The sequence below is a fragment of the Pempheris klunzingeri genome, chromosome 8 (assembly GCF_042242105.1).
Source record: "Pempheris klunzingeri isolate RE-2024b chromosome 8, fPemKlu1.hap1, whole genome shotgun sequence".
Taxonomy (NCBI): Eukaryota; Metazoa; Chordata; class Actinopteri; order Acropomatiformes; family Pempheridae; genus Pempheris; species Pempheris klunzingeri.
Window position 1 is genome coordinate 23,332,675 of NC_092019.1, and position 12,850 is coordinate 23,345,524.

Sequence of the window (12,850 nt, forward strand, 5' to 3'; positions counted from 1 at the left end):
GTCTGAAGTTAAGCTGCCCACTCAACCTTGCACATGAGGAAAGATGGCAGGTTTATGATCACTGCAGAACCTTAGAGGCCTGCTACAAATCTTCCCTTTCTCAACCTCAAATAGACTTGAGACTCATCCAGCAGAAGGCTTACAATCTAAACCATCCAAAGCCCACCACAGCTTCTTTTTTCCATTACCCTCTTCCAAGCACCATTTATCCATACGCTATTTTCTAGGCTGTCAAGAATGCTGGATGGCTTCCTGGCGAATCAAAGCTGAAAACTAACCAGAGTTCCCAGCAAAAGCCCCAGCCCATTAAGCTAGAAAGGAGTGGATGGCTTAGAAAATTACAGGCCTTTACTGTACCTACTCCTGGTGGTCCGTATCAGCTGCACTTGAATTACTTGAAGCCATATACAACAGCAATAGTCTGTGTCAATTTATGGGTGAAAATACCTGCTGGTGGCTTCATCTGTAGGGAAAAACTCAACTACGCACCCCCTCCAAAAAACCTAATGTATGGGGTGATCACTATTTAGTCTCACAAATTTAGATACCTGTGATAATTAACTAATTTGTCTGAACCTTCCTTGTTTGTTATGTTGACTAGTTCCATTGTTAATATGGAGAAATTCACATTTACTGTAGTTGATAGCTCTAAAATGTAATTACCATCTACATTAATTGAATGTGGCGAACATGAATGCATGCTCTGAGACAACTGCACGAATTAATGTTGTGTAGAGAAGCCGTTGAGCACCAGTTAGCATTAATTTCAGACGCTGCTGAGATCACTGACACTTATCCGACCCCTCCAGATGAAGTGCAGTCTGCAAACCCTCACAACAATAAGAGTGCATTTGCAAATTTGCTATTCAAAAACGGAGGAGCCAACACCACAAAAACAAGTGTAATGAGTGCTGCTAATCTGAAATAGATCATCAACCATTATTTTGGCTTGCAAAATGTTTTCAAGGCAGGGAGAGAAATGAGCTCCGTCTTGTACTGTATCTAGGCCGACTGATTAATTAGCCATGTTGTGCTGTTGTGTTGTGGCATTTTGAAAGAGAGGAGAGAGGGAGGGGAGGTAAGAAGAAAAAAAACAAAGGGTGAAAACAGCGAGGTAATTAATCAGCGATGCTGTGAAAGAGCTGCAAACATGAGCGGCTGAGGTGGGGGCAGAGCAAACAATCGGTCAGTGTACTGATGGAAATACGTGCACACTTCATCAGTATGACACAGCACATCACAGCACTACATTAAAGAGTAATTTAACATTTTTCAAGTCTGCTTAAATAAATAGATAATAGACAATATGTCAAAAAGTAAAATATTATTTATGAGGGGTTCATCTGAAAAAAGAGACATCTCCATTTTCATTTATCTTCATGTTTTTTTGTGCAGATGAACTCTTCATATACATACTAGTCAAAATATTACCTTAAAATCATTAGGGTGAAACATTATTGCATTTTTTTCAATTGTTGTATACTTTTTTTATATCTGTTTTAATGCTCTTGTTTGTTTTTAAATAATGTATGTTTAAATTTGCTTTTATGCTCTTGTTTTGCTAATATGTAAAGCACTTTGAGTTGCCTTGTTGCGGAAATGTGCTATACAAATAAACTTGCCTTGCCTTGCCTTGCCTTAAACACTTATTCTTAAACGCCTACAGAATGAGGTGTCTCCAGGACTGGTTTACAGCGAGCCTTACTCGATCATACTGGAGTGAAATATGTGACTGGTACATTACATTATCAGTGTGTTGAAAAGCAAATTCTGTTTTGAAGTGAAGCTCTTCAGGACAACTAAAGGAAATGCGAGGTCTTTGACCATAAGCGGATGTACGCTCATATAGCAGCCGTGAGTGATGAGTCAGCACAGGCTTAGCCAAGGAACCGTTACTTTTCTGTGAGGAGATTTTCCGTCAACAGTCAGAGCTGCTGCTTTTAAACTTTCCCAGCTGCCGTTGCTCGGCTCAAAGCTCAGCCTAAATTGGCACAGATTTAGGTCAATTTCTTCTAAAGGCTGCCATATTTCTTTGAACAATCACTTGAACAGGAAAGGTGCGCGCCTTATAATTTATAATGTGTTCCAGTTTCCACAGGAGCACTATAGCATGTACAGTAGGTGATGTCTGCCACGAGTTTATAACATCTTTGGATTTTAAGTTGTATGATAACTTTTCACACTTTTTTCACATTTCTTAAGAAAAACTTTAGAAACACACACACACACACACACACATTCTTTTTAGAGACAGTTAAATAGTAAAAAGTAACACAAAGGCTTGTAGTTGCTGTTGTTGCAATTGCTAATGGTCGCCAACAGAGGTCGTTAGAGGTCACAGACTGTGTAATGTACCTTTACTAGTCGGATGGGCATCGTTACCTGTTAGTCTTGATTACAGGAGTTGGCAGCACACAGGTGAGTCTCCATCCATACGTGGCCAAGGACTGGAGCAGAGGAACATAATCTGCCTTCACCTGCAAACCCTGTGGAGAGAACAAGATGTCCATTACAAACCTGTAATCAATCCAAACAAACCTAAAACTGTACGTAATGCTCGGTCTTTTCCTCTTGAACACCATGCAACACAGCACAGTGAGCAGTGCAAATGCACTACGTATGTGCATTATGTAGCAGAGTGCACTTGCTACTGTGATTATAGCTGTGAAGCTGTGCATCAAGGTATGACATGCAGTAAGGAGCCGTCAGCATCACTTAAAGACTCAAATCTCTGCGAAAAAGAATCACATCCCTCTCACGTACGATGGCTTTAATACAACATATGTGTGCTTGTCTGAGAAGCAACGTGCTGCACAGGAAAGAATAAAACTGACATAAATCAACTGCTACAGAAATTCCCTGGTTGCTGTGAGTCAACACGGCAGCCATCTCTACCGATGACAGGTATGTGTCAGCACAGTAAGTCCTTGAGCAAACAGACTGTTAATGTGAAACTGCTCACTTTGTGGTAGACAGTTTAACGCTGTTTGTGCAATTAAATGACACCAAATGAGCCACTGACACGTTGTCTCAATGACAGATTTAAATAAGGAATGGAGGGAACGCAAACATTTAAATGGGTATTATGATTTGAAGAAAACAAGCCTGTTGGAGATTCAAACTGAAATCAAACATAAGTGACTGATTGATGCTCTGTCTCACACACATGTTCGGAGAGGAAGCGTGTGTGTGGTTTGCCATTTCTGCCATGTTAGACACCTGCCGAAAGTGAAAAACCACAACGCGTGTCAGTCAGAACGCTCTTACTGATAACGACTTATGCAACTGTACACACGCATGCACACACACACACACACACACGCACGCGCACACACACGCGCAGAGCTGCCAGTTATGAGGAGGCCTCAAGGAACTGCTCCATTTTATCTAAAATCAAAATCACCTGAAAGGCAGCAGTAAAACAAAAGTCTCAGCATTCAAGGCCGTTACCTTTTTCCCATTAATTCCAGACCGTTACACTTGGCGGTGCAGTATCAGTACTGATATGAGTCAAGAAGGTGGTGAACATGAACCAAGTACACCTCAGAAGTTGGCAGAGTCTATTCATAGTGCACTGATCAACTGAACAAGAACAGAGACTTGAGAATACATTACACCTACACACGCCACCTCTCTAATTAAACCAGGCAAGCTTTTTCATGTGGATATACCGTACTGTACCCCCGCCTTCATCTGCCTCTATCACAGAGTTGAAACAGGTACCTCATGCCGCTGTGTAGGAGCTGCCTACATGCATGGTAGCTTTACTTGTGACAGCGTAAGTTACTGTAAATAAAATATTTTGTTGTGATAACCAGCGCGCTAGATGGCAATCTGGTTTCTGCTCTGGATTTCTAATGATGTATATATTTCTCTAACACACCACTGACTGCACAGAAGTATTTTCAATGTTCTTGGAAACGACACTGTAAAGGGTCAATTCGCTAAATATAATGGCACATTCTGGATGATGGGAGTAAATTATAGTGACATATTACCTACTGACATACTAGTAATACTAGTAATACTAGTAACAGTAACGATGACAAAAACAGCTAATACTATCAGGACTACTATTGTTTGTACTACAACCCTAAACCTCTTACACAACATCTGCTACTACAACAATTAATAATCACCACTGAAGCAGTACCCCTCATACTAATACTACAAATACTACTGCTGCCACATTCGCCACCATTCCGCCTATACTTGCGTTTATCTGATTTAGTACTATGGTCAACATTTGTGGTATTTATGTACCGTACATGTGCTTGACTTCATTACAGTTACCACTATTATAACAACTATTAAACGAATTACTGCCTCTGTTTTTTCTACTTACTACTGCTTTACATCTAAAGTAGTAGTATTATTGCAAAAACTACTACTGCAACTACTACTGCCATGATAATTGGTACAATCGTGACTACTGCTACTGCAAGTGGTGCAAGAAGTACAACTTAATCTACTGTAACTACTACTTCTACTGCCGCTACTACAAGTATGATTACTATGACTGCAGTACTTTCCTGCAGCTGGGTCTACAGCCATATAGAGAGAATAAAGAGTGGGAGCATTTCTGACAGAGAGAGAGAGAGAGAGAGAGAGAGAGACTGATCAGCATGCAGAGCTCATTTTCTGCCATGAGACAGACTTTAAGTCAGAACACTTAAACCCACTCCACTGCACGCCTCATTTTTCTTCCAGAGATTCTTATTGACCAGGACGACAGAACATGCACAAACGGAGCTAAAGCAGCCACATATCAAGTTGTAGGTTGCAAAGAGCTAATCGTTAGAATACAACACGCTGCTCCAGACTTTATTTACACAAGCATTACTTTCTAAGTTCCTTCAGAGAGTGGCGCATCTACATTTTTCGGGGGTTTATGTTGGAAGCACTCCCAGAAACAGACTCTCTTTCAAAGCTTGCCCTGAAAGTAAATTGAGAAATAATTTTTCTGTAATGGCTTGCTGTTCCTAGAGTAGGTGAGAGTTAATCACAGTCTCGGGAGTCTGGCTCCCCTCTCTTCCTGACTTATTATACGGGGCCACCTCGCTGCATCAGCATTCCAACACCAACCTGTGAGGCTAAAAAACAAAGCAGTCACGTCGCCATCTTTGTCTTCGATGTTATCTGAGCGACTATAAAGAAGGACCACACAGCAGCTGGTGTTTAATCACTAACTATTTTACTCTAAATCCAGGTTTCTTATCCTGAGATCATCTCTTCACTCAGTTGAACACATTTGCAGCTTGGAGCAGTGCAGGCCAACCACCTTGTTAAAGAGCATCCCGGCTGGAGAGGAGACTCTGTCAGACACTTTCACTGTCACACTTTTCCCCAGCGGATGATGGTAACTGAAACAATAACGGCTGAGGCAATAACCTACACTTAATCTTAATGTTCTGACGCTATACCTTCTCTATCACTCTCAGAAAAGGTATAGAGACATTTTATCAGGCGTTCAGAACCTAGACCCGGACAAAGTTTGTTTTCGGGCCTGTGGCAGAGAAGGGGTGGAGCCGCAGATCAACTTAAAGTTTAAAGAGCACTCTGAGAGTCGGCTCAAAAACAGCACCAGTCTTTTGTTTTTCTTTTGACCCTCTCCACGGACTCAGCAGGGTAGACATAACAAACCATAATTCTGTTTTTCGCCAGCTCTGAATGTAGCTGTAATTTCGCAGACGACTGGGGTCAACAGGTTTGCAGACACAGTCCAGTAATGATGAAGCAAATACCTTTAAAAAAGGGCATTCGAGCACTGTTCCTGACAGGCTGGAGTGTTGTCACAGCAACAGAAACTCCAGCATCCACTGTGGTTTGAAGCACTGCAAAATCCTTCTCTAAGTATGATTGGCCCTTCCAAAAGTATTTAGAATAAATATTTAACATTTGTGATATTTTTCACATCCTTTTCTCACTGTTACATCGGACCGGTTCTGTGTTTAGATAATATACCCACTAAGTGGTGCCTAACTCACGTCTTTCATGCACGGGTTGTGCTTGAGCTAATGGATCTGTTGATAATGGTCCAGCTGTTTTTGGAGGGCCCTCGCTGTTCAAGAACTTAGGGGCTGATGAACTAGCATGGATGTTCCAAAACATGTCACCAGCTTAACAAAGCAAACTCACCACGAGGTCCATTTAGTAGCTGTTCTGGATCTTTCAGTTGTATCACGTGATCAGGAGAAGAAGTTGTCATGTTGTCATGTTCACATGTGCATTTTTGTACACTTTGAGGACTTCTTGTCCATGTTAACATAAAAGCTGAGACTGAAAATTCATTCTTGACCTTTGGAAAGTCATTTTAAGTGCACACAATCTAATCAACAATTATCGGATGGATTGCCATGAAATTTGGTACAGACATCCATGGAGGCCACATCACGAATTAGTTTTCCTTTCCTCCCAAGGGCACCAACCAGCACCAAGGGACCTTTTCCCTGCTTAAACGTGCATTAGGGTAATAATAATAAAGCTTGATAGAAGCCATCCAAAATGCATCCAAACTTTTTCTTTTCTGAGGCATTAGCCTACTTTTGGGTCAAGACTAAACTGAGTGTAGCCTGATAACACATGATGAGGGAGTGAGGAAAACAAAGGATGAGCCAGTGTGTGGAGTTGTTACTGTTCCTCTTGTGCTGTCAGAAAGCTTTTATCCTGTACTTTTGCAGGCAAAATAAAATTATTAGGATTTGATGGTTGAGACTGACGATTCAAATGGGGGTTATGAGTCAGAACATCAGTCAAATCATCATCTTAAAAGCAGCAGCCTAATTATTTTATTGAGAAAAGCAAGAGAGGGCCCGGAGTCAAATTGTGACAGGAGAGCCCAGAGTTCCTCTCAGCATACCTGTTTACTGCTTTGTTATATTAGCCTGCCGGCAAGTTAACTAAAAACCAGATGTTTTTTTTTTAGGTGAACTGAGCTGAGCTTTTAACCACAACCTACTTTGGAGAAGAGAGGAACAAGAGATAAAGACAAGCCATTCTCTGCATCTTGTAACCTCAATTTGGATTGAACTTATCAGTTCAGTTTTGCTGGTTCCGCTCTGACGTCCCTTTAACCTGGTACGTATATCAAGCCATTTTCTCAGGACCTCTATCATATGGTTGCCAGGAAGTGATGGATCCTTTACTTAAGTGAAGGAGGGGAAATGTCTTATTGGTGGAACTGCTAACAGCTGGGTAAGGGGCCCCAACGAGACACTGATTGATGGTCACAAGCCAAAAAGGTTCATATCTCCCCCTGAATTGTAGTGAAGTAGAAGTATAAAGTAACATTTTTAGGTACAGGTCATCACTTGTTTCTTACTACACGTGATAAACAACTGCACCCTATAAACTCAACCCTCTCCCTTCATCGCGGATCTATCGGGGCATCATCGTCACATTGTCTGACAGAGCGGGTGAGATTACTCACTTGCAGGGACAGTGCAAATTGCTCTCCCTCTATCTAGGCCACCTCTCCTCTCACCTAAGTCAGAGAGGATAGAGATATCACAGACAGGCGACACACGCTAACAATCAGCTCTCTGTACAACATGCAGGCCACAGGGTGCACAAACAGACACACAACACATCTACATTGGTCTGCATTGTGTAGCACCTTTTTGGTCTTTTTGGCCTCGTAAAGCACTCTAACACTACACACAAATTCACCCATTCACACACTGGAAATTAATGGAAACGAATCACTAACATAGAAGCTAATCATTCGCACACAGTCTCACACGGAGGCACAGCTTCGGGAGCCATTTGCTCTTCAGTATCCCGTCCAAGGACACTTGCATGCGGACTGCTGGGGCCGGGGATCGAACGGCCGATCTTCTGATTGGTGGACTTCTCGCTCATATTAGAGACAAATAACAACTAATCTGCATCCTGTGTCAATAGCCTCAACCACTGAAGTGATTCTAGAGAACCCAGAGGTGCCTTTTGTGTGAACGCTAACACACATCTGTAAAGTCAGCAGTGTTGGGAGAGGATGAGCGAAAGAGTTCTGTGTGGATGTTGAGCTGTAAAAACAAACAAAAGGAAACCAAAAGCCACAGTGAAAAAAAGAGGTGTGGCAGGAGGAGACAGAAAGCAATGCGGAAACAGCAGAGCGAACCAAGCAGAGGGGTGGTCACAATGTCATGAAAGTAGCTCTTCAAACATTCCTCCCTGCCATACACACTGATGCTGTGATGTGGGGTCTTATAATCCAATCTTTTTAATTTCTGGAGACTGAAAGTGCTGCTCTTCAAAGCTGGGGGATGCAAGTAAATTCTGGGAATGAGTGACAACAATGTCAGCTCTGTTAAGCTCCTTTCACTCGCTTTGACTTTGAACTGCCATTTCTTAAATTTGAACTCCACTGATATTAACTTTAAAGGTGTCTCTCTCCAGTACTCCAGACACTTTCTCTAAACTCTCCTTGCAGTTTTTCTGGTTTGTCTTTTGGGTTATGAGTTGTCAAGATCAAGGACAGTGCAAGCCTGTGACATCATCAAACTGCAGTGCCTGAAGCGGCTGAGAGAACATTTTACTTACTGACAGTCACGCTATGATGTGTGTAGTTTTCAGAAATGATGCACAGACAGTGTACGCTCAAAAGACTGTAAATGTTCAGAAAATAAAGCACAAACAGTTCCCTATTAAATCAGTCTTTATATTGTCTGCTATTTATCTGACGTCATTTAAGCTTTAAATCACTTTCTGAACGCCAAACTCATGAAACAAGTTTTTATGTTCGAGGTGTAATAATAATACATCTAAACGAGGCTTTTCTTGTGGTAACCAGGGAGCTAATTTGCAATCTGTCTTATTTTCTGCCCTCAACATTTTTCTAAGTTATTGTATATATGTAAGTAATCATTGTCTTGCAGATTCTTTTAGATTTTTTATTGTGATTATATGTGCAGTAGTAGACCCCAGCGGCATCTCCGATATACCTAATTAAAGTAACAAACGCCCAAGCCAGCATTATTGCTCTGGTAAGGAATATTTTAAAGGGTCAGTACCAAAAGCAAACAAAGAAAAAAAAAAAAAACCATTTTCTCATTTTCCTCCAGTGGTATGTGGCTTTGCAGGATGATTTCAGTTTTATATGCTGAGGTGTGGGAATATGGAAATCTGTGCCGCTGCCCTGAAATGGAGGTGAATGGACTTTTGTTTATGCTACTAAAATTTCATTCACCTTCTTTGTATTGGGGTGGTGGGGCTTACACACGGCACATAAAACGCAGATTATGTGCATGGCTGGATGCCTCTGGGGTTTAAGTGTGAGGGTGCTCTTTTAGGATTTAGGTAAACTGACCCTTAAGAATGATCCTTTACAGAACCATGGTCAAAAATACAGTAGCTGTGAATTGATTTTTGACCTCTTTATCCCTGATTTTTCTCTTAAAAAGGGCACTTCACAGGGATTATATGTCAGAGTCAATATAGTAGCTGCAGGGAGTACCACACAGCCTGCAAAACTGTGGTGTGATGTCCTGTGTGGCTGTGGAGGAGCTTTGTCAGGACTGATTAAACTGGATTAATCGCAGTTTGGGTTTAAAACTATGCATTTTTTTATAGAACACCTGAATCATAAACTGAGCTTGTGGAGTTTGAAACGCATGTATGAGACAGGGAGAATCTAAGGAAAGACAAAATTGCATCATCAAACAAGAGATTAATTATTTCAATGCTTGACCCACACAAGGGACACAAGATATCTAATTCTAGTCTCCCACCTAAAGTGTATGCAAGTGCAGCATTATAGGACTTTAGTATTGCACTCCTATAACACTGTCAGAGTCAAATGGATGAAACAGAACCAGAGATCTCATCTTTTTTGTTCCACACATCCCTCTTCCCTGTCGAAACCTGGTGCCTACATTACCCACAGTGCAACCCGACCGCCGACAGTTTGGTGTGTTATGCTAGTACAGGCTATCGTAGTTTATTGGATTTCACGCGGCTTCCTCTGGAGCAAGAAAAGGCTTTATACCACTTTTTTTTTTCCACACAGGCAGTAGTACTCCCTAAGACCTGTAAACAGACTTTGATGTGGAAAATCAGTGAGGTTCCCCTTTAATTTCTAAATTCTAGCATCAAAGTAAACAAAAAAGCTTTTTCCCTTCGCATGTGTGCCATGTATATTAATGTTCCTTTCTCTTGAGTTATTTGAAGCCCACATGATGCTTAAACTGATTGAAATATTACTAACCAGAGATGGGATGTTGTTTTTTTTTTTTTTTAAGGCTGCACCATCAGGTCAGACGTATGTCCAATAACGTTTTCTCCTTTTTTGTAAAATGTCTTGATAACAACATACATTTGTCAAATGGACCTGCTGCAGGGTCTGGCAGAGTTGAAGTGGATGATGGAGCTGTAAACAACATTTTTAGCAAGGTGCGGAAGAGAGGATGAGAGGCTTTCAAGAAACATCAGCCTCCTCACAGACATCAGCCGTGCTACGGTGAATATCAGCTCATCTTTTAATAAAACACACACATGGATGTTTTTGTGACTCTGGAGCTCGTTCACTGTTTTATCTGGATACACAAAGGCTGAATCACAACACCCTTCTGCTAATGCATTTCATCCCTCTTGGTAAATAAATTCTCCTGCAAGGGCTCATGGCGAGCAAACAGATTAAGACCAACCCTAGCTGAGGTTTGACGGAGAGCATGTTTTGTGTGATTATTATTCCAGTGAAACTCAGTAAAGACGACTTCCACTACATTAGTTCCAAGGCAGCTCCTGCATTGATTTTCCCACAGGACACAATGATGCAAAACCGGTCCTAATTGGAGTTTCATAGCAGAGACCCTTGATGAGTTATTCATTTGGAGCACTTCACCAGCATCCATATGGTTCCTATTCAGGTCATACTTCTCAGGAAAAAAAAAAAACTGTCATGTTCAGGCAACTGCTGCATTTTCAAATGTATTGAGGACATCTGCCCAAAATCTATGCTGCTTTGCGTCTCTTGCTCCAGCTAAAAGAAATGTCTGTATCAGCTCTTTAGCACTGATTGCATTTTTATGCAGAATATAAGCAGCTTTCTACATGCTGAACACCCTGCTCAGATGCGTATTTCCTTCGCTTGTCACTTGTTCATTTTGCTGTTTTCCTCCTGGCTCTGTTCTGCTGTCATTTAGTAGAAACGGTTTTCACAGCACTCATATCCCAGTTTGTCAGTTTGACATGTATTTTGGTTGCTTGTTTTCCTCTTTAATTTCTTTTCTGTGATTTGTTTTGAAGTCAGAATCTTTAGACCCGCGAGTTTTTGTTTGTCTCACATGCAACGTCTGCTTTTTCTCACGTTTGTTGGCTTTTTATCATTGTGCTTCAATGTTTTTTTTAAAATCCTGTCTGTATCTCATCACAGTACAACTAAACTTATTCAGTTTATTATTTGGTGATGAACTAAATAAAAGACCTAATAAGATGAATGGAATCATTGGCAGGTCTTGCTTGACAGTCAGGTCAGTCCTGGGTTATATGTACTTTCACTCACAGTGTGTACTTACTGTAACTCTAATTGTTGGTTAACTATGCTATAGTGGTTGAAATTTTGTTTTAGTATAGACACACAGCAAATGAAATTATTGAATTACTTGTACTTCAACTCAAACTCTCAAAGCCTCCACACCCACATGCAGTAGTGGAAAGTAACTAAGTACATTTACTCAAGTACGGTACTTAAGCACAATTTTAAGGTACTTTACTTGAGTATTTCAATTTGATGCTGCTTCATACTTCTACGCCACAACATTTCAGATGTCAGTGTTGTACTTGCTACTCCGCAACATGACAGTTGACGGTTTTAGTTATCTTTCAGATGATTTAACACCGTACATAATATTCTGACCTTTTAAATACAAAACGTTGTTAAAGGTTTTTGCCTCTAAAATACTCACACATTGTTATTTTAATAATCGTTCAAATGATCCAACATTTCATTAAAACAAAAACTAGATTTGTGTATTTTCTTCTTTCCTCTCCCAATAACTGTATATTAAGTAGTTCAAACAGGCTCCACCCGCAGCAGCTACAACAGTAAAATGCGGCTCTAACAGCAATGCTTCAGTGTTAACAATCTAATGATGTCACATCTAATTATATATCAGTCGGAGGAAATAAACCTGCACTTTAATACTTAATATTTTGCTACTAATAGTTGTGTGCTTTCACTTAAGTAGGATTTTTCATGCAGGACTTTTACTTTAAAGTTTAACCTTGCAGTGTCCTGCCCACATATCTGTTCTGTCTATTCTAACAGATGAAAATCCTGAAATAAAAGAATAAAGGAGGTTTTGCTTTGGTCCTTGAGTTTTACTATAAAACACCCCTTTTTTTTCTCATTATAATGTAAAATAGATTTAGAATATCAATACTATAAACACATCTGTTGTAATCTGATGTGCTGTAACTCATTTATGCAGTAAACAATTAAAACACTTTTTGCCCCTTTAGCAGTCACTGTGTCTGTGATGGTGCCCTCCCACTTGACGACAATATAAATGACTGCTTGCCCTCAGTAACAGCTTGTTTTCCTCTTCATCTCTGAGCTTCATACATCCACCCACCTATCAGACTTCTGGATACATAAAACTGTAAAGCATTAGGGGGAAAAGAAGAAGAAGAAGAAAAACACCTGCAATCATATTTTTCATTGTAATTATTCTGGCACAATAATGAGCTGTGATACTTTGCATAGCAATTTTAAGCAGCTATCACAGTGAATAGGGATGCTATGAGGTCCTGATCGCCCTTTGTGAAAGAGTGCATTGTCAGTCTGGTTTGGCATGCTGCAGATTGCTCGGGTGAAACAGTTTTTGATAAAGTCCCAGTGGAAGAGTTGATT

The 12,850-nt window shown here is 40.6% G+C and overlaps 1 protein-coding gene across 2 annotated transcripts in view; it reads right to left on the minus strand.

Moving 5' to 3' along the window:
- The window catches only part of LOC139205060 (raftlin), a 92,862-nt gene that overhangs the window by 3,062 nt on the left and 76,950 nt on the right, over window positions 1-12,850 (minus strand). For both annotated transcript variants that reach the window (XM_070835143.1, XM_070835142.1), the window contains exon 8: window positions 2,383-2,486. In XM_070835143.1, the coding sequence (XP_070691244.1) occupies window positions 2,383-2,486 (104 nt within the window). The remainder of the gene's footprint in view (window positions 1-2,382; window positions 2,487-12,850) is intronic.